This window comes from Sinohyriopsis cumingii, chromosome 10, assembly GCF_028554795.1.
Source record: "Sinohyriopsis cumingii isolate HCF-2022 chromosome 10, ASM2855479v2, whole genome shotgun sequence".
Classification (NCBI taxonomy): domain Eukaryota; kingdom Metazoa; phylum Mollusca; class Bivalvia; order Unionida; family Unionidae; genus Sinohyriopsis; species Sinohyriopsis cumingii.
The window spans coordinates 14542511-14566439 of NC_142970.1; the positions used below are offsets into that span (position 1 = coordinate 14542511).

The 23929-nt window shown below is 35.7% G+C and overlaps 1 protein-coding gene across 1 annotated transcript in view; it reads right to left on the minus strand.

Annotated features, from left to right (window-relative positions):
• Positions 1–276: 276 nt before the first annotated feature.
• LOC149789632 (putative serine/threonine-protein kinase pats1) overlaps positions 277–23929 on the minus strand; it is a 95720-nt gene continuing 72067 nt past the window's right edge. The window contains exons 5-7 of the mRNA XM_089973343.1: positions 13571–13698; positions 2550–3125; positions 277–1347 (exon numbers count right to left, since the gene is read on the minus strand). Coding sequence (XP_089829469.1) covers positions 1294–1347; positions 2550–3125; positions 13571–13698 — 758 coding nt within the window. The 3' untranslated portion in view covers positions 277–1293. The remainder of the gene's footprint in view (positions 1348–2549; positions 3126–13570; positions 13699–23929) is intronic.

Sequence of the window (23929 nt, forward strand, 5' to 3'; positions counted from 1 at the left end):
ATAATATTCTATTTGATAAAACATAATATTCTATTTGATAAAACATAATATACTATTTGATAAAACATAATATTCTATTTGATGAAACATAATATTCTATTTGATGAAACATAATATTCTATTTGATATAAAACATAATATACTATTTGATAAAACATAATATACTATTTGATAAAAGAAGATCATAATCACAGCAAAATTCCAGCTTATTACAACACGAATTACATGCAAGATAGACAATGATCCTGATAAAAACAACAAATAAAAATAAGTCATATCAGTTCCTGATTATTATGAACTTGGAAAGATTCAACTGTTGTGTTCAGGCTTGCTAAGAAAAACCATTATTATAAACTTGGAGAGATCCAATTGGTGTGTATAGGCTTGCTATGAAAAACCATTATTATGAACTTGGAGAGATCCGACTGGTGTGTTTATGCTTGCTATGAGAAAACATTACGAACTTGGGGAGATCCGACTGGTGTGTTTATGCTTGCTATGAAAAAAAAAACATTACAAAGTTGGGGAGAACCGACTGGTGTGTTCAGGCTTGCTATGAAAAACCATTATTATTAACTTGGAGAGGTCCAACTGATGTGTTTAGGCTTGCTATGAAAAACCATTATTACTGACTTGGAGAGGTCCAACTGGTGTGTTCAGGCTTGCTATAAAAAAAGCATTATTACGAACTTGGTGAGATCCAACTGGTGTGTTCAGGCTTGCTGTGAAAACAACTATTATGAACTTGGGGAGAACCGACTGGTGTGTTCAGGCTTGCCATTAAAAACCATTATTACGAACATGGGGAGATGCGACTGGTGTGTTTAGGCTTGCTATGAAAAAACATTATTACGAACTTGGTGAGATCCAACTGGTGTGTTCAGACCTGATATGAAAACAATTATTATGAACTTGGGGAGATCTGACTGGTATGTTTAGGCTGGCTATGAAAAATCATTATTACTAACTTGGAGAGGTCAAACTGGTGTGTTCGGGCTTGCTGTGAGAAACCATTATTACGAACTTGGTAAAAACCAACTGGTGTGTTCAGGCTTGCTATGAAAACAATTATTACGAACTTGGGGAGATCTGACTGGTATGTTTAGGCTGGCTATGAAAAATCATTATTACGAACTTGGGGAGAACCGACTGGTGTGTTCAGGCTTGCTATGAAAAACAATTATTACATTTATAACTTGGAGAGGTCAAACTGGTTTGTTTAGGCTTGCTATGAAAAAACATTATTACCAACGTGGGGATATCCAACTGGCGTGGGTGATATGACAAATCGAACTATGACCAAGACAATGTAATATACTTACAAGCATCAACATCTCCAGATTGTTCCTGAAATTATAACAAAATATAATGTCATCACACAGTATGATGTAAATAATACTGTGTCATTTCATGCCTATTCATCCCAGGTATGGTACATTTACAATGTGTAATGTCATTACATAGCATGATATAGGTGATACTGTATAATGTGTTTACATTACATAATGTCATTCCATGCCTACTCAGTCCATATTATTTAAAAATTCATACCCTCAACATGTTCTCTCCCCTTTTTCAAAGTGACTAATCTATCGGAGTTTTAGATTTCAACAAAAACCCAATATTATGGGGCAGGTGGAATAGAGGGGTAATGTAAATCAATGGCAATCTTTTGATATTGAACACAATTTCTAAGCAAAAGTTCCTGGAATGTACTAATGCTGAAGTCACTGTGGTACCCATACTGAATGTCTGAATGGCAACATTTATATTTCTGAGCAGTTAGACATCACAATAATTTATTTTGTACAAAAACTGATGTGGATACAACCATCCACTTTGGCACAGAAATAATACAATTGTAAAGACTGTCACTGTGGTGATGCAGATACAACCATCCACTTTGGCATAGAAATAATAAAATTGTAAAGGTGTCACTGTGGTGATGTAGATACAACGATCCACTTTGGCGTAGGAATAATACAATTTTAAAGACTGTCACTGTGGTGATGTGCAAGTAAGAACTTTTTCCTCCAAGACCAACTAGACATGATAAACAAATCTTCTGGTGAAAACCACATGGCAATAATACTTTCCATTCAAGAAGAATAGTCATAATAAGATGGCCACTGTGGTGGTCATATCCAATCACAAACCATTTTGCTTTTAAGGCCATCCAGATATTATAACAAGTCTTCTGGTGAAAACCCCATGTCAACATGAATTTTTATTCAGCAAGGGTAGCCATATATAACACTGGGGTGGCCATCTTGGATCTCCAGGAATCACCATTTTCATTTACCAGCGACCAGACTATTAGATGAGTGTATTTGCAAAGTTTCAGATCCCTCTTTCAGTTCATTTACAAAGGGTAACGATAACATTATGCTAATGGAGGGATAACATAACTTTTTGTAGCTTATGACCAGATGAGTTAAAATGAAAACAAAACATCAAAATAACTTTAAAACTTTAGAAACCATAACACATATTTTCTAGTGTAATAACTTGTAAAGCTTTAGAGAATACCTTAATTTACTGATACTAACCTGATCTTCGAACCAAAATTTCAACAGATTGCATGACTCAATTACGTTGTCATGGAAATCACAGTATACTTCTGCATTCTCTTTAAGATCGGATACAGGAATATGGATATTGACACTTTCACCATTGTATTCAGGACATTGTATAGAGTTCTCAAAGTTCAGGCTCTGTCCCAGGTTTCCAATTATCTTCTGGAGATTGGTAGTGATGAACTCTCTTGCCTCAATACACTGCTTTGAAGATGGAGTCTTTTCCCTTATCCCCATTCTTATGACCCTCACAAAGATCACATGTTCTCTAAAGTACAAAATCAGTTTGTGATGCCGGTCCAGCTGGAAAAAACAACAGCCACAAAAGATCTGATTCTCTTGTTTATCTTCTTTCTTCTTTGTAGCTATTGGCCAGTGAGCAACACAGGAAGCAAGAAGTCTGTGGAAGATCGGGAATGGCATAAAACTTTCCTTGAATACATAGCAAAGGACTGATGAACTCCCCATCTGGTCATGTGGTTTTGGACAGATGACCTCTCCTGGTGCTTTCTGCTGAAGCATACATGGGGCAAGGAAGTAATTTTCCTCCTGATAAAGAAAATTACGTATTTGTTAATGGGGACATTCGCCTTAATTTAAAATTAAAATTATGATAGTAAAATGAAACAAATATACCTGGGCATTCAAGTGAACTCTGTGCAAAGATGTTTTATCCATATACCTTTGGTGACCATTGCTTTATTTTAATTTTCTTTTCAAATTGCCATCGTAGAGGAAAGTGGCAACGACAGTGCATGTACATGATAACTACCGAAAATTTCCCAAATAGGTCTCCTATCAAACATAAAGTTGTGTCACTGAGTGGATAAATATTTACACATTTTGACATCTTTATAAAAAATAAAGTATGTAGTCATTCCCAGTACCAGTGCAGTTTTGAATTTAAATTACACTTATTTCTTCTTTATACAAATCTGCATGGCAATACTATATGCTTGTTATTTATTAGTGCTATATTGGTAACTGACTGCCTTTAGCATAGCAACTTAAGCTGTGATACACGGCTGGATCTTTCTCTATAGTAACTTAATTCAGTCACAATATGTTATTGAAAATGTTTAGGGTTTTCGGTTATTTTCAGCTCAACAAACAAATATATTACTATAATTTGGTTTCATAATATGAATTTTTAAATAAAACATTTTATGATATACACACGCGTGAAACCGTACGGTGGAATGTCTTTAAGATGTACATGTCTGTATGTGCAAGTTTGCTTTGTGTAAACAAACTGCTATGATTCTTTGGTCTTAAACTAAATAACAAATGGGAAAACGCAACAAGTTTAGTAAAGTCAACAAAAACATTAATATCTCTAAGTTAAACAGTGCAAATTTACTATGAATTTACTGTGTTGTGAATTAAAACCCTAATAATTATAAAGGTTCTACCACAAATCCAAAAGTATAGAATGTTTCAAACAAATTCCAATAATCTGAACGTGTTGATGTACCAATAGTTTCAATAAATTGATGTACTAATAGTTTCAATAAGCTGATGTACCAATAGTCTTGATGTATCACAATGATGTAATCCATAATGCCTTTGAATAAATCGACAATAATCCCCAATTAGTGTTTGTCAACAATGTCAATGAGCACTTTGTAATTCCAATGAATAATTTTAAAATAAAATATTCCTTTCAGGTCATAATTGAATGCAACAGTAAATAATTCCACAGACTGAACATAAAGAAGGAATGAATATTGAACACCTCAACCTTATATAAAAATCTAAGATACAATAAAATGACCAGGATGTGGATCAACGTGAACTTCAGAACATTCAAACTTTTTAAATAAGGATAGACCTTGAACTCAAATATCAGTAAAGAACTATTAAAATGATGATAAAAGTCAGGTAGGCTGGAACTTTGCTATCCTCAATCATGTACAAAGGTGATGCAAATAAAATAAATATACATTACAAAATTCATTAGAAAATACACAATATATTGATTTACTGCTCATGGAGCAGATTTAGAGTGTACTTCACAGATTAATTTATCTCTGAAAATGTAAGTGTGCAAAAATTTTTTCTGCTCAGTGACACAAGTTTAAATACAATTAAGATGGGACCATTTTAAGTTGGCAATAATCATCCCAGGCAAGCTTTGCCTTGGCATGTCTCAATAAATATAAAACTAATAAAGTACCAGTCACAAAGGTGTGTCAAAATGTATTCGGAGTGCCATGTCTCAATCAATTTAAAACTAATAAAGTATCAGTCACAAAGGTGTGTCAAAATGTATTAGGAGAGAATTGAGTTTTTCATTGCATATATCTGTAAAAAAAAAATTAATTCTATGTTTAGTTTAACAAGAGTTGTAACTAGACTTGTGACATATACAACAATCTCACTGACACTAATGTGATGCTGGTAGTAAAGTATTTAGTGTTCAAGAGTAAATCACTGCGATCTACTGTCACTGAATAAGAACACAGTGATGCCATAAACAGCATGATCAAGTATTATATTAATAGGATACCCAGAGCTGGGAATTTAACATAAAAACCAATCTAATGGGTGTTAATCCATAAGTAACAAATGTGTAAGGAATTTATGACAGTGGTTTAGAACTATGCAGTGTGCCAAGCTAAACAACTTCAATCAATACAGCATACCCAGAGATGGGAATGTGACAGAAAAACCAATCTAATGGGTGTTAATCCATAAGTAACAAATGTGTTTAGGAATTTATGACAGTGGTTTAGAACTATGAAGTGTGCAAGCTAAACAACTTCAATCAATACAGCATACCCAGAGCTGGGAATGTGACACAAAAACCAATATAATGGGTGTTAACCTGTAAGTAACAAATGTGTAAGGAATGTATTACAGTGGTTTAGAACACTGCACATTGCAAGCTAAACAACTTCAATCAATACAGTATACCTACAGCTGGGGATCTGCCATAGAGACAGCTGATTATAAATTGGACTAACTTGCAAACACATTCAAAACTCACTGAAAATAACACACTGACAGCATGTCAAAAATTTGCCATGCCTACACTTAAAAATCACTGAAAATAACACACAGACTGAATGTCAAAAACATACCATGCCTACACTTAAAAATCACTGAAAATAACACACAGACTGAATGCCATATCTATAAACCATGTCTACAATTAGAAATCAGTGAAAATAACACACAGACTGAATGCCATATATAAACCATGTCTACAATTAGAAATCACTGAAAATAACACACTGAATGCCATATATAAACCATGTCTACAATTAGAAATCACTGAAAATAACACACAGACTGAATGCCATATATATAAGCCAGGTCTACAATTAGAAATCACTGAAAATAACACACTGAATGTCAAAAACACACAATGCCTACACTTAAAAATCACTGAAAATAACACACAGACTGAATGCCATATCTATAAACCATGTCTACAATTAGAAATCACTGAAAATAACACAGACTGAATGCCATGTATATAAACCATGTCTACAATTAGAAATCACTGAAAATAACACACTGAATGTCATAAATATACCATGCCTACAATTAAAAATGACTGAAAATAACACACCGACTGAATGCCATATATATAAACCATGTCTGCAATTAGAAATCACTGAAAATAACACACTGAATGTCAAATATATACCATGCCTACAATTAGAAATCACTGAAAAAAACACAGACTGAATGTCGTATATATACCATGCCTACAATTAAAAATCACTGAAAATAACACAGACTGAATGTCATATACATACCATGCCTACAATTAAATATCACTGAAAATAACACACAGATTGAATGTCAAAAACATATCATGCCTACAATTAAAAATCACTGAAAATAACACACGGACTGAATGCCATATATATAAACCATGTCTACAATTAGAAATCACTGAAAATAACACACAGACAGAATGTCATATATATACCATGCCTACAGATAAATATCACTGAAAATAACACACGGACTGAATGCCATATATATAAACTATGTCTACAATTAGAAATCACTGAAAATAACACACGGACTAAATGCCATATATATAAACCATGCCTACAATTAGAAATCACTGAAAATAACACATGGACTGAATGCCATATAGATAAAACATGTCTACAATTAGAAATCACTGAAAACAACACACAGACTGAATGCCATATGATATAAACCATGTCTACAATTAGAAATCACTGAAAATAACACACGGACTGAATGCCATATATATAAACCATGTCTACAATTAGAAATCACTGAAAATAACACACTGACAGAATGCCATATATATAAACCATGTCTACAATTAGAAATCACTGAAAATAACACACAGACTGAATGTCAAAAATATACCATGCCTACAATTAGAAATCACTGAAAACAACACACAGACTGAATGCCATATATATAAACCATGTCTACAATTAGAAATCACTGAAAATAACACACGGACTGAATGCCATATATATAAACCATGTCTACAATTAGAAATCACTGAGAATAACACACTGACAGAATGCCATATATATAAACCATGTCTACAATTAGAAATCACTGAAAAAAACACACAGACTGAATGTCAAAAATATACCATGCCTACAATTAGAAATCACTGAAAATAACACACAGACAGAATGTCATATATATACCATGCCTACAGTTAAATATCACTGAAAATAACACACGGACTGAATGCCATATATATATATATATATATATATATATATATATATATATATATATATATATATATATATATATATATATATATATATATATCATGCCTACAATGAAAAATCACTAAAAATAACACACAGATTGAATGTCAAAAACATATCATGTCTACAATTAGAAATCACTGAAAATAACACACAGACTGAATGCCATATATATAAACCATGTCTACAATTAGAAATCACTGAAAATAACACACAGACTGAATGCCATATATATAAACCATGTCTACAATTAGAAATCACTGAAAATAACAGAGACAGAATGTCATATATATACCATGCCTACAGTTAAATATCACTGAAAATAACACACGGTCTGAATGCCATATATATAAACCATGTCTACAATTAGAAATCACTGAAAATAACACACGGACTAAATGCCATATATATAAACCATGTCTACAATTAGAAATCACTGAAAATAACACATGGACTGAATGCCATATAGATAAACCATGTCTACAATTAGAAATCACTGAAAATAACACACTGAATGTCATAAATATACCATGCCTACAATTACAAATCACTGAAAATAACACACAGACTGAATGCCATATATATAAACCATGTCTACAATTAGAAATCACTGAAAATAACACACTGAATGCCATATATAAACCATGTCCACAATTAGAAATCACTGAAAAAAACACATAGACTGAATGTCAAAAATATACCATGCCTACAATTAGAAATCACTGAAAATAACACACTGAATGTCATAAATATACCATGCCTACAATTAAAAATCACTGAAAACAACACACAGACTGAGTGCCATATATATAAACCATGTATACAGTTAAAAATCACTGAAAATAACACATGGACTGAATGCCATATATATAAACCATGTATACAATTAACAATCACTGAAAATAACACACGGACTGAATGCCATATATATAAACCATGTATACAGTTAAAAATCACTGAAAATAACACATGGACTGAATGCTATATATATATAAACCATGCCTACAATTAAAAGTCACTGAAAATAACACATGGACTGAATGCCATATATATCAACCATGTATACAATTAAAAATCACTGAAAATAACACATGGACTGAATGCCATATATATAAACCATTTATACAATTAAAAATAACACACGGACTGAATGTCATATATATACCATGCCTAGAATTAAAAATCACTGAAAATAACACACAGACTGAATGCAATATACATACCATGCCTACAATTAAAAACCACTGAAAATAACACAAAGACAGAATGCCATATATATACCATGCCTACAATTAGAGCACTGCTGAGATCTGGGATTCTGTGTAAAACACTGGGTCACTAAAGCATACCATTTGTAGAGTGGTTCACAAAGATCTGATGAACAACTTAACTAAATTCCTGTCCCCCATTATGTAAACATATGTGTGTTTCCTACTGCACTGGTTTCAAAATTATTCAGATACTTTTTTAACATTAATTACGATAATGATTAGCATATATATATATACATATATATATATATATATATATATATATATATATATATATATATATATATATATATATATATATATATATAATGTACTAATGCATCAAGTATTGGGCTAAACTGGATGCACAAATTAATTTCCGGATTTTTTTTTAAATTTGTAAAATATCTGGGGGAAAAAAAGTGCAACGGTCAGCAAAAAAAAAAAAAAAACAGCGATGGTTGGCTGACTGGAAACACATTTTAATTTGTCTTTCATGAAAATTGAATGCCATAAAGTTGGCTGTAGTAATAATAACAGAAATCATGATAATGACAACCGATCATTAGTCTATATAGAAAAAATATATTGGTAGGAAATCAATTTCTGTTTTGGCCAAATGTAAGCAAGAGTCCCTCGAGTTATTGGAACTCTACTTGGAATTCAAGACAAGACCAACTTTTTTAAACTGTTGAATGTTTATGGGAGGGTAATAATTGCTTCCCCATCATTATTAACCCTTTACCTCATGCAAGCGTATTTGGACACATCTACACCATTCGCATCGAAGAGCCTTTTTACGTCGGCTGTAAAAATCTGCCATTTTAAATCGGTTTTTGGGGACCCCCCATTAGATACTACATTCATTTCTGTGAATGACAATTACATCAGATCAAGTGGTCACTGTTTATGCACTGGTCGATATCTGTTATTTAAAGTAACTTGGTCGTAATCTCCACTCTCCAAAATGGCAGTCGCAGATTTCATTCAGTTCTTACAAAGTTTTCATGATTAGAATCACAACTATGAAATATTCAATAACCTAGGTAAATGCTCTGATATTGATGTAGGCATCAATTAGTTTTTATAAATTATCAAATTCAGATGACTTAGTGATTTAGACACAGACGAAAAACTTGTAAATTTCGAGTATGAGAAATAGCAGCTACGGTTGGTCATGCGGCCTCACTGACAAGATGGTGAACGAGTTCTCTCAAGATTTTAAAGCACATAAAAAATCCTTCCGTGATAAATAATTACATTGCTATGACAATTGGACTTTACTCTTAAATTTTTCCACATATAATAGATGTGTACCAAAAATGTAAAATGGTTAAAATTGCTGTTAAATGTAACATACACTACATTGCTTAACAGTTCATAGACAACCGTAAGCATATGGAGTCGACTAGGTAGCAGGTGTTCTATTTATAGCGCATAAACGTAACATACACTACACTGCTTCACAGTTCACAGGTAACCGAATGTGGATGGAGTCGACTAGGTAACAGGTGTTTTATTTATAGCGCGCTTCACTTTGTAACTATGCTCAGTAAGGTAAAGGGTTAATTTGTTGGGTACAGGATAAATAGTCAAAATGGTTGAAATACATAAGCCATGCAGTTTGAGTCATATTAATCTGTACCCGTTGTAAGTAGTGTGATTATAGTGAAATAATCATGTGATGACATGTCCATTTTTTGTATGTTCTTATGGATAAGTTGTACATATTGAATCGTGTGCAGTGTTAATTCAGAATAGTTTCAGAAGTAGTTTGCTGCTTGAATCCAGAGTTTTGTATATTAAACATATTTGTTTGGGTTGTGCTTGGAGTGAAGCAGAGTTAATTTGAGAAAGAAAGGTGGTGGTATTATGTATGATTGTTTGGAGGTTAATGGACTGTCTTTTTCTTCCTGTAGAGTTAGTACTCGTGGTAAACAGTGCTTGAGGCAGTGTCAAGTCTAGCGTTGGTCTGTGGACGACAATGTGTGTTGCACCAGTTGGGCACTGAAGTCATGCTTGTGTTTCAGGTATGTAGGAGATGTATTATTCTCTGAAGAACACATTACCAGACCTTGTTTTACACAGGAAGGGTCTTGTTGTGTTATCTTGTCACTGACCTGATAGCGACTTGCCAGTTGGAAATTGCTTCGTACAGTGTATTTTTAAAATTGTCCACTACCATCTTGATGATCATAATGGTCAAGTGTGTTTTCCATTATGTATAGTTTGATTGGTCTGCTTGGATGTAATAGTGTCCATTTGGGAAGTTCCAAAGGACAATTCATACCACTTAATAATTAATTTGCAGTATGAAGTAATGGTATTGCACACCACAGTATAGTTGAATCATTTATGTGATGGTGTTCCAAACTTTTGCTTTTGGGAGTGGTTTTCTTATGGCTAATTTTGGTGGCTGTAGCATTGGTTTATGAGTAGTGAGTTAGTTGTAAGAAGATAGGATCGGCTGACACAGACTGAGTAAAAAAGTATATTGTGTACAGGTGTACTAACTTCTATTGGGAGATGTGTATCTTGGTAGAAACGCAAACTGCAGACCTGAGTTTTTTTTTTTTTTTTTTTTTTTTTTGCTGGGCAAACAGGAATGGTCCTGTGTTACATTTGTTGTCTAGTTGTTAGAGACCTATGTGTAGAAAAGTCTTTCCTGCAGTGAATTCCAAGATTGTTTTGAGAGAGTTTAAACCCGAATAGCGTGTTGGAACATTTTCATGTTGGATTCAGCTTGGTTAATTTGTGTTTATTGTAGACATTTAGTTTACTGATAAGCAATTAGTGATTCAGAAAAAAGAAGAAAAAAGTTTAGTTGCGGATGTTGGGTGATGTGCTAATAGGGACAAGTCCATTGATTCAGAGTTTTGTCGTAATCATCTTTGGCAATCATTAATTGGGTTGGTGGTTGATTTTGGGAAGGTCATCAATTTTGATTAGACCACAGAAGTGTGATGTTTGTGACACTCGAAATCAGTGATATTTTTAAAGGTAAGGTAATAAATTTGGTGTATGTGCATTTGGTTATAGTGCCCAGTTTTAAGGACTTCTTACATCTGTGTGATTACTTCTCTGATTATTGGAGTTTAGTGCAATAGAGATATTCCTTTGCCTGAAATTAGCCAATTACTAGGAGCAAACTTCACAAAGTAAAGTGTTAGTGAGTTTCTATGATGCCATGTTCAGTAGTAGTGGATTCAGGTCCAAACAAGGGGTCCGGAGTGACCGTGTGATCTAAAGCACTCTCCGTTATGGATCACTGCCATCTCGCCTCTGTCTGCATGGGTTCAAGTCTCGGATTCAGCCAATGTGGGTATGTGAGAAAGCTTGCCAGTAGCTTCTCATGGATCGGTGGTTCTCTCCAGGCTTTTCCCGCCTTCGTCCTCCACCATTATTACTGGCCACCATGCAAAGCCTATTTTGTGTGGAAAAATAGCGTTAAACCCTACAACAACATTGTCAGAATCGTTCAATATTTTACAATATTGCTCACCTTCATTTTGCACTCACGTGCAAGACACGTGTGCCCAATGGTGCATTAGGAAACATAATCATGTACACTCGTGTAGCAGACCCTTTATGTTTTGGTTGATTAAATTTGTGAATGAATTAAGGCAGATGTTTCGTGAACTGCCACGTACCAGCTGCTTTGCTACATTCCGTGTTTACTTTTTTGATACAGTGTTTTGGATTTTACCGATAGACACATCATACCATCAGTACTATATACCTATCCATCAACACTATAAGCCTATCCATCAACACCATTTACCTATCCATCAACACTGTATGGCTATCCATCAACAGGATATGCCTGTCCATCAACACTATATGCCTATCCATCAACACTATACGTGTATCAATCAACATGATATACCTATCCATCAGCATCATAAGCCTATCCATCAACACTATACACCATTCTCAGAATGTATTTATGTATTCATGTGACCTTGGGTCAACGAATTCAAAACCAGCTTCATTTTACCTGCCAGCCATGGCTGATACAGTTGATACCGGCAACGGAAAAAATCGTGACAATTATTGTTGTGTTCCGATGTGCAATTGACATCATTATTTGCCGATCCATCAACAATATATGCCTATCCATCAACACTATATGCCTATCCATCAACACAATATGCCTATACATCAACACTACAACACTATCCATGAACACTATATGCCTATCCATCAACACTATATGCCTATCCATCAACACTATATGCCTATCCATCAACACTATATACCTATCCATCAACACTATTTACCTATCCGTCAACACTATAAGCCATTCCATCATTATGATATGCCTATCCATCAACACTATATGCCTATCCATCAGAACTATATGCCTATCCATCAACACTATAAGCCTATCCATCAGCACTATATGCCTGTTCATTAACACTACTTGCCTATTTCACAGAATACAGTCATAATCCATCAACAATATCTGCTAATTCAACTAAATAAAATCACTTCCCATCAACACCACATGCCTATTTAACATAATATAGTATTGTCAATAAACATGCAATGTCAATACAACATAATATAGTACGGTCAATACAACATAATATAGTACGGTCAATACAACATAATATAGTATGGTCAATACAACATAATATAGTACGGTCAATACAACATAATATAGTACGGTCAATACAACATAATATAGTATGGTCAATACAACATAATATAGTAGGGTCAATAAGTGCAATATCAATACAACATAATATGGTATGGTCAATATAACAGAACATGGTAGGGTAAATACAACATAATATAGTACGGTCAATATAACAGAACATAGTAGGGTCAATATAACAGAACATGGTTGAGTCAATACAGAACTGGTAGGGTCAATATAGCAGAACATGGTAGGGTAAATACAGAACATGGTATGGTAAATACAGAATAAGGTAGGGTAAATACAGAACATGGTATGGTAAATACAGAACATGGTAGTGCAGCACTAAAACTTCAGAATTTCTATTTAATATACCTTGGCCTCATTTCCTTCTTCAGTGAATGGCCTTGGCCTTGCAACGATATTTAATTTCTCCATTAGGAGCAAGATATGGTCCTTGTTGTCATGGAATTCCTTGTGGTTTTCCTTTGTCCAGATGGCATCTATAAATGAAGAGAATGACTTCAGAGAAAAGTCATTTTTAAGTAGTACTATAAATACCGTATAGACGTACTATCAATTTTTTATTGGCTCAAAATTTAACAGAAAACTTGTTACATGTACACATATGTGTATGTACTTCTTGACTGTCAGTGACACAGTACAGTTACTGTTGCATGATTGTACATTTATGGGTGCATATTCATTATTGTCACTGTCACAAAAAATGGCTGTAATTTCAATGTCAAACTATGACCATCAAAATACTTGGCACCACTCAAATGACTTTCCTGTGGAAAAAAATTCAAACCAAACATTTAGTCTCAGTCATATTGAAGTTCCACAACATACTCATCTGATGCAGTATCAGTAATGAGCTTACCCATTACATTAAAAAGTAAGATAATGATAATTTTAAAATCAGATAATGTGGGGTAAATTTTGGTTAATTTAAATTGTATTCTTATCGAACAGATATGCCTGATAATTTTCTTTGGGCATATATACAGTCTAGTACAATTCTAGTTTACTTCTTTTAATAAAATATCTTGACTCATTGTGGATACATGCAACTTTTTACATCATTAAAGCAATGTATTAGAACAGAGAGTGTGGAGAACAAAACAATCTCACGGTTCAATATACTGTCAAAACTTTTAATAACAGTTACACACAAAAACATATCAGATGGGCTTTTGCAAACAAGAGACTTCTCACACGTATCAATAGCAGTTATGCACAGAAAGATGCCAGATGGGCTTTTGTAAAGAAGAGACATGTCAAATCTGTCAATAGCAACTACACAGAGGAACATACCATGTGGGCTTTTGCAAACAAGAGACTTGGCAAATCTGTCAATAGCAACTGCAGTAGAACATGTCAGACAGGCTTTTGGAAACAAGAGACTTGTCAACTCTGTCAATAGCAACTACACACATAAACATACAAGACCGACTTTTGCAAACAAGAGACTTGTCATATTTCTCAATAGCAGTTACACAAAAACATACAAAACAGGCTTTTGCAAACAAGAGACTTGACAAATCTGTCAATAGCAACTACACACAGAAAACAGCCAGAAAAAGTCTTTGTAAAATAAAAAAGCCCGGTTTGAAAGTGAAATATTGACAATTAAATCCATTTATCTAAGCCATCAAAAAGGTTTATCTACTTATCATCTAATTGTGATTGATATTGTTCCATTGTTTTTGATCAACCAAGGTTAATCCAAATGGAATTTGGAACTTCAAGTGGTAACACTTGTAGTAGTAGTTGTTGTTGTTGTAGGGTTTAACGCCATTTTTCAGCACACAATAGGCTATACATGGCGGCCTGTATTAATGGTGGAGGAAGAACCCTGGAAACCCCCACCGAAAGAATCACCGACCCACGAGAAGCTACTGGCAGACTTTCTCACATACTCACATTGGCCGAATCTGAGACTCGAACCCATGCAGACAGAGGTGAGATGGCAGTGATTCATAACTGACCACTCGGCCACCCACTTGTAGTTCTAACCTGTCTATGACAATGATAATATATGCTTCCTTACCAATGTGAATGAAATATATACGTCTGAGAATGTAATGACATAATCCCATACTCCTTATGTGCCTCAAGTATGGACTCTTGCACGTTAAGAAGTCATTGTCCATGGATGGATGGCACATGACCCATGTATGACTACAGCATAAGCTCAAATGGCCTTTACTCAAGATGAGACAAAAAGAGGAAAGCTATTGGCCTTTTTCACCATCTTAATTGGATTCTAAAAGTATGTTTCTAGTACGGATACAACATACAAATGCCTATTATTTGCTTATTGCTTTTTATCACAAATTATTTTCACAGCACATTGGAGAAAATTCAAAATTTATCAAGAATGGAGCATGTGTCAATGACGGTTTTGTTGTACCACTAGACTACCAAAATGACATGCTCTCTGCTTTATGAATCTGGCTTTGCCCAGGATGCTTTGACAACTTTCTGGTAGTTGTTCTTGGAATAAATATGTTGGAAATTAGTTGTCCTCTTTGGGTTTTTCACAAACAGTGACTATCATTTATTATTTTCCAATTTATTTACAACATAATTGGAAATGGGTTTATTGTTGATATCATGTAAATATTGGACCTGTGATGTAATGGGCATTTAGGCTGTGAAATTTGTGTAGACATAACAAGCAATATAAATGGTGAGTACCAGGTCAAGTTTCATCAACAATGTAGTAATTTCATGTCATCTATGAGGTGAGTAAAGACGTAACGCTGATAATACTCGACTACTACTGTAGTGTAAGGAATGCTCTATATGGATGTAATTGTGGGTAGGCTGGGAGGACATGTGTGCATTTAGGATGGGTCAATATTGTTGAAAAAATATTTTACTAGGAGAATTGTTTTTTTCTTTGAAAACATTGCCCCAATCATAATACCTTCAGATAATAAGTAAGGGAGGGAGGTACGTCCCCTTACCCTGGATATACCATCACCGATCCCTTTAGGTATAAGAGACAGCTTGTAGGTAACCCTACTGGAGGGGACTTCATCTGTCAGAAAGTGGCTTCAAATAAAGAACAAATTCCCCTTTCCTTATATCCAGTACAAGTCGAAAAGCGGCAACTTAAGAACTTGTTATCTGGAATCCGCACTGTTGAGCTTTGGATATATATGGTTTCAGAAGATCAAGTTAAGCCCTTTGTGATGACAAATCTTGGGGATAAAAGCTAAAGAATGTGGACCCTGATCTCCAGCCCACTGCCTGAATGATTTCAGTTAGAGAACAGCTCTGGTCAAATACTATACTGCTGGCAACTGCTCTAACCTTGTCAGCTGAAATGCATAAAAAGTTCATATGATTTAGCATTATTTCTCGATATGCATGAAGGATAGCCACCTTAATCCAGGACGAGATAGTCCATCTTGACATACACCCCTGTTCTTTCTTCATAGATAAAATAGGCATAATCTCCCTCAGCGGATCTTGTTCTATTACGGTACACCTTCAAACTGGGTCTTGAGATGATGTGTCTAGACTTGACAGAGGTTTCATGATGAAAGTCTGGTTACCCGTGGAAGGAAGCATGTTCTTCGCAATGATAGCGGATGCAGTTAAAAGTAAAGTCTGGTTACTGTGGAAGGAAGCCTGTTCTTGGCAATGATAGAGGATGCAGTTATAATTAAAGTCTGGTTACTGTGGAAGGAAGCCTGTTCTTGGCAATGATAAAGGATGCAGTTATAAGTAAAGTATGTTCCTGTGGAAGGAAGCCTGTTCTTGGCAATGATAGAGGATGCAGTTATAAGTAAAGTCTAGTTGCTGTGGAAGGAAGCCTGTTCTTGGCAATGATAGAGGATGCAGTTATAAGTAAAGTCTGGTTACTGTGGAAGGAAGCCTGTTCTTAGCAATGATAGAAGATGCAGTTATAAGTAAAGTAAAGTCTGGTTACCCGTGGAAGAAAGCCTGTTCTTGGCAATGGAAGAATATGCATTCATAAGTAAGACTGACTCATCTAGTCGGAACTGTATGTAGTGTCGGTCTTCTGCATGCATTTCAGTTTAGTTACTGTGAAAGGAAGACTGTTCTTGGCAATGATAGACGATGCGGTCATAAATAAAGTCTGGTTACTGTGGGAGGAAGCCTGTTCTTCGCAGTGACAGAGGATGCAGTCATAAGTAAAGTCTAGTTACTGTGGAAGGAAGCCTGTTCTTAGCAATGATAGAAGATGCAGTTATAAGTAAAGTAAAGTCTGGTTACCCGTGGAAGAAAGCCTGTTCTTGGCAATGGAAGAATATGCATTCATAAGTAAGACTGACTCATCTAGTCGGAACTGTATGTAGTGTCGGTCTTCTGCATGCATTTCAATAATTCTGCCCAAAGTCACTAATGCCATGATGAAGAAGGTCTTGTATGAAAGGCATTCCAGAGATACCCCTGAAAGAGGTTCAAAAGGGGTTTTGTTCAACCGGGTTAATTGCAAACATAGGTTCCACTTTGGGCACAGAGATAAAGTATTTGGCTGTGTATATTGTTACGTACTCCACCTTGTTGCAAACAATTCCACCAATGGCGGGTCCCATCTGATATATAACAGTGACAACTGAGGGATGGAGAGACCATTCTCTTTGTATTAATTGATTGTTCCAGGACAAAGAATCAGCTAGTATGTTTAGGAATAATTGGATATGGTGAACTTGAACGTCAATTTGTTGTTGACCATGCGACTTTAGAAAGTCCTAAGTCAGGATGCAAAGTGCTGGGAACTTGGTTCCACCTTGTTGTTATGTAGGCCTGTTGGACAGAATGAGGACTTACCATTTAAACATTCCTGCTACCAGTGAAAGGCATTCAAAATGACCTTCATCTCCAGAACATTGCTATGCAGATGTCGTTCCTAAGGAAACCATAAAAACACTGGATTCGCGAAAGAATGGTACTAGATGGGCTCCCCAGCCTTCTGTTTTTCAGAGATGCTCCCATGATTTTATTTTAGGGAAGGATTTCCTCCACCCACTCCTCTTGTCAAAATGATAAGGGGGGGAATAGAACAAAGATGATTGGAAGGAGAAAATGACGACAGTTCAACAAATACATAACACGTCAATATCCATCTCTTTCTTCCTTATCCACTCTGTAAGACTAATATTGAAATCAAAATATTAACAGATGTTGCATCAATTTTTTTATGTATTAATATATTTATTAAAAAAGTGCGCTCTACTTATAAATTGCTTTTTAATTTCGCTTGTTTTTCTGCTGTTTCCACATTTAATTTCAAAATACATGTACTGCCAAAATGTGGAGCTGATTGGCATCCTATCTGTTTCGTTCCATCCATCATCTACATTGGATTCCACTTTAACGTAATTTTGTTTGGTTCCAAATAACTCACCTGTATCTCTGTTAATACTTTCTGAGTTCCTATATTCTGAGATGCAACAACATTGGGTCTTCCAGATAGGCCATATTATAAACGCGCATCTGCAAAATTTTGTTTATGCAAGTTTCAAACCTTGACACAATGCTTGTTACGGGGTCTAATGTGCCAATACAATTTAATTTAACAACAACACATATCAAACCTAAGAAATCACGTGCGTAAACAGTTACGAAAAAGTGTGCATCACGACAAGCTGTATAATATTTTTACCACTTACACATGTACTTGGAGGGTGAACGGCTGAATATAGTTGCATCCTTGGTAAATTTTCATATGCATGACATGAGATTAATATGTGGAAGTTCACACGCATTTTCACTTAATAAGTGTGGGAATTCGTAAACTTTTGCGTGAATCACACACCCTGGGTGCATCTCTGGTAATTGCAACAGTACAAATTGTAATCCAAGGTGGTTGTACCTGCATAAGTATACCACAGCTGAGCCAATTTTATTTGCACCAAGTCTGCAGAAGGTACCTCATTTGTGTGCAGAAGGTGAGAGTTAGTCTAGCGGGCAGACTTCCATCGTGACAAAAGGTGAAGGGTTAGTCTAGTGGGCAGACTTCCATAAAGACAGAAGGTGAGGGGTTAGTCTAGTGTGCAGACTTCCATCATGACAGAAGGTGAGGGGTTAGTCTAGTGGGCGGACTTCCATCATGACAGAAGAATCATTTGCAATGGTACATAAAAGGGTGATCTAGGACAAAGAGATCTGCTGTGTTGAGAAAGCCCAGTAGGCAAAGGAATTCCCCTGCAGTTAGTCTTCATCGAAAGTAAAGAACCCACCATGGTTCGGATTTTCAATGCCCAATCATGAGGGAGATGAATTATGTTTGCCTGTATATTGAACTTCATACCTAGGTGAAGAAATTATTAAGATGGTAATAGGTTGGATTTATCCTTGTTAATGAGAAAGCCTAGATTTTTAAGCAGTGTATTCATGCAGTGATTTAAAATATAACTATGGTTAGTATTTGTGCAGGATGTCATCCAGATAACATGATTGGCAGCTGTATAAATGGTAAAGACATGCATCATTACATGGTACATGAGATGAGTGAAGTCCCAAGGGATGTTGTCAAGTCTAAATGGAAGTGCTCTTAATTGGAATGCAATGTCATAGTATGGTGAACTGCAGGAACTTAATGGATTCCTGGTGAATAGTGAGATGAAGGTAAGCATCTTTTAAGTCCACACTGATTGCAAAGTCTCCCTCTTGGATGGCATTAAACATGTGCCACTGTGTTTCCACTGAGAACCAAGGTGCATGAATAAACTGATTAAAGACACTGAGGTTGATGACTGAATATAGAGTGCCATTTGCCTTTGGGACCAAGACAAGTCTGGATTAAAGCCCAGGAGAATTTATGTTATGAATTAATTATACTACCTTTTTTGAAGAAGGTTATTTATTTCTTCCTAATCGGATTGAAGGTCTGTAATTGGTGGGATTCTGAACAGGATGAAGTGTGTGGAAAGTGAGGCAGAGTACCCTGGAAACCACTTGTTGAGTCCATAATTTATCATGGAAAATCTCGTTTCATTTGGCAGCAAAGAATTTGAGCCATTCTCTGACTAGGATGTGTGGAAAAGGCAGAGTGGAGATGACATCATCTTCTGAGGACAGCAAGCTGATGGGAGAAAAAATGTTTATTTGCCTTGCTTTGTGAGGACTGTGGTTTTTGCTGGGTGGAGGTTGAATAGGACATTTTTCCAGAGGTTTGTGTCCTATGTGTGGCTCTTGGATTCTTTTGTTGATTTTCTGTAATATATATGTATCAATGGCGTGTTTGCAGTGAAGGGAAATTGGTCTCCTTGGTTGCTTGTCTGCGGACATCTTTGATCTGGCCATTAACACATTTACCCCTAGCGACAACTTAACGGGGCAGGAGGTAGTAGCCTACTGCCAATCTCTGTAGTGTCATGGTCATGCAAGGTACACTAAAGTCGGTGGCACTATATAAAGGAAGACAGATGTAGCTCTGCAATGAAACCAAATAATCTGGAATATCTAGTTGCACTACAAAATACTGATAAAAAACCCTCACTTTTTGGATCCGACTTTATTCTACCCAAAATTCGCCTGCGGTCAGAATCTGATTTTGTGTCTGCATTTTAGACCTTTTGGTCTCAGATCTAAGGCAAACCAGTATTAGCTGCAAACAGACAGATGAGTCTTTGCAAAAAGTAGGATAAGATGGGCATTTGGAATAAAAAGTGGTCTCGATACAAAAATAATGACTATGTTTTGCACAAAATACCCCACAAAAGAATCACTCCAACGTTTACCCTTCTGCTCATACGCGAGTCAAATAACCAATGAAAAACGATGCTTCTAACACAACCAGGATGCATGTTATTGAGTAGATGACTGGGGATTTGTTGTTTTTGGATCTATTCTGAAATAGCTTTCAAAATGTGTTTCCTACTCGATTTTCAGGCACAAATGACAAAAACCTCCAGGGGTTAAAGACTGTGCTTGCAGCTTCGCCTTATGTTGGTCCTTAAGGAAAGTGGAGGTTGAGAGAAAACTGACTCACTTTCCACCACTTGTAAATTATTAGCTGTTGTTTCAGCATTGGCCAAAGTGTTTAATACTCTGGCCATTCTTGGAAGAAGATAAGCCTCCTGTTTGAAGATAGCCATAGTGACAAAGTGCAGCACAAAACCCACAGCTACAATACTCTGCACTAACTGCTCAGTGTCATCAAAGGCCATCCAATCCTTACATATGGAACATGGCGTTTCATCTCCAGAAGATAAGATATCATAGTCACCTGCTAGGATTTCTAAACAAAAGATAGTCACTGACATGAACTAAATGGGAGTCGTGTTTGCGAGAAGAAAAGTCGGTTATTGCTTGGATCATGTAGTTGATAATGAAGATAGTTTAGAATGTTTGTAATCCTCCCAGACTGTGACATCATATTGTCTAGAACTGATGAAATGACTTGAGAGCAAGCATCATCGTTCTTGTTGGTCTTAGGTGAGGCTGAGGTCTCCTGTGATACCTAGCAATTAGCTGGTGAAGAGCGACAAAGTCTGCAGCTCCTGAAACTCATAGATCGCCCGAAATATAAGCCATGACTTTGAAATGGTCCCTGTGTAAGGAGTCTATTCTTATGGCAAAGCGAGAGGGATTTACAAAACAAGGTCTGATGAATGTACATAATGCCATAGGTCAGGCTGGACATACTGGAAGCTTTCTTGCTGTTTAGTCATTGACACTGAAATGGAAATAAGCCATCTGTGTATGGCGAGGTGTCATCCGACTTGTAATGTTAGGATGGGTTACAGATGTTTGATCCATGTAAATGCTGGTCAGAGAGAACAGCTGGCAGTTTATTCAGCTTTCCCTCGCTGGAAGCAATATAAAAGTAGTTGAATCCTGAGGAGGAAAGGACCACAATAGTTGTCAAAAAGGCTGAGTCCAGTGGTGGTTAATTGGTTGCCGTAATCGTGTCCGATGCTGAGGGGTGACATGTGAACTTATCTCCCTTTTGTGCCATAAAATATTGCACCAAAGGCCAGCATGCAGACTGATGTCATCATCCATCACTGTACATTTTCGTGCTTTGCCCATGGTTCTAATCTGCATGACAAATAGAGCAGAGCACAACAACTGGGGAGCCCTGTACCCGTCTTTTGAATGCAATGTTGTTTCAGAGCTGTATGTTAAGTTGGCCAAGCAATAGATAACAGCCAGTGTAATAAGGAATGAAGTGCATATGTAACTATGACAATATCATCTATAGGAACAATACATTATAAGGCTGTATACCTGCACCTGTCTTGCTTGGATATTGTGAGGGTGAAGGGCAAAACCAAATGAAGGCTACCTGGAACAGATGTAATAGCCGACAATCTTAATACTAATACTACCTGTCGGAAAAGTCTAGAACGACATGGGCAGGTAGAACCATTGAAGCATTGTGTCCGGATGCTAAGAATGCCTAGGTAAATAAATTATTGGTAGCAGATGAGCTAATACAGGAATGTGTCCTTGTATAATATAATTTACAATTACACCTGTATGAAGGCCCAAAGATGGCCTGTACGTATCAGTTTAGTGCACTTGGTTTTGAACAAGGGGTGTAGTACAGTGTTATACCATATGATGTTTCCCTGGTAATTAGAGATTAAAGCAGATGAGCTATCCAGTTTGTTTAGGTCATTCTGTAAAGAAATTTCGATTTCATATTTTTTGTTTTGGACGTCTGACAATGTTGTGTCATCTGCATAGAGATCTGTAGATGATATTGCATCCCTTAGTAAAAGTGATAGGTCATTAATAGATAAAATACAGTAATGAACCTATAATTGAGTCTTTTGGTATTCCATATCTAATTGTTCCAGGTTCAGACAGAACATTATTTATGTAAACATGTTGTGTTCTCTCACTTAAGTATGAAGTAAACCATCTAACTGTGCTTTCATCACAAAGTTAGAATTTCAGTTTCTCTAAAAGGATTTTATCATCCACTATTTCAAAAGCTTTCCTGAAATTTACAAATACAGATCCTAGTTTTCTACCTTTGTCAAGTACTTGAAGCCATTTATCAGTTAGAGAGATTAAGGCAGTCTCACATGAATGGTTCTGTCTAAAGCCTGATTGATTAGGGTGTAACAACAAGTGTTTGGTTAAATATCACATGAATGAGTCATGGACATGTTTTTCAATCAACTTTGACAAGTTTGGTAGTATTGAGACTGGTCGGTAGTTCTCAGCAGCATCCTTAGAACCAGATTAGTGAATAGGAGTTGCTTATGCAGTTTTCCATATGTTGGGGAAAGATGAGGTTGCAATATTTAAAATGATTATGAATGTTATGCTATCTAAAAGAGCAGAGCCAGAATATTTAATGATCATGGATCAATATGATCCAGTCCTGTAGCTTTCTTGGTATCATGTTCACTGAGAGATTGTTTAACAATTAACAAAGTTTTTTTTATGCTGGTGGAATAGATTTAGTTGTATTTAAAACTTTGTATTGCCAGGACTTGTCTTTAATTTTTGGATTATTTTTTACTTTAATTCGCAATACCGTAAGTTATTTTTTCCCTCATTTTTCTTTTTGTATTCTAGGGAAATAAATTATTTGTTAAATTTTACAAAGCTTGTTTTTTTCACACTTTTATGTTACTTATATTAAAAAAGATAGGCTCGTAACACCTTAAGGTCAGCTTGTAAGTCATGCAACACTGTTTACCAAATACAGCAGTTATTCTGAAGTGGTTCTTTGGGGGCACATATACTACGTGGCTGGTCTAGTTTTTCATTCCTTCTTTTAATTTA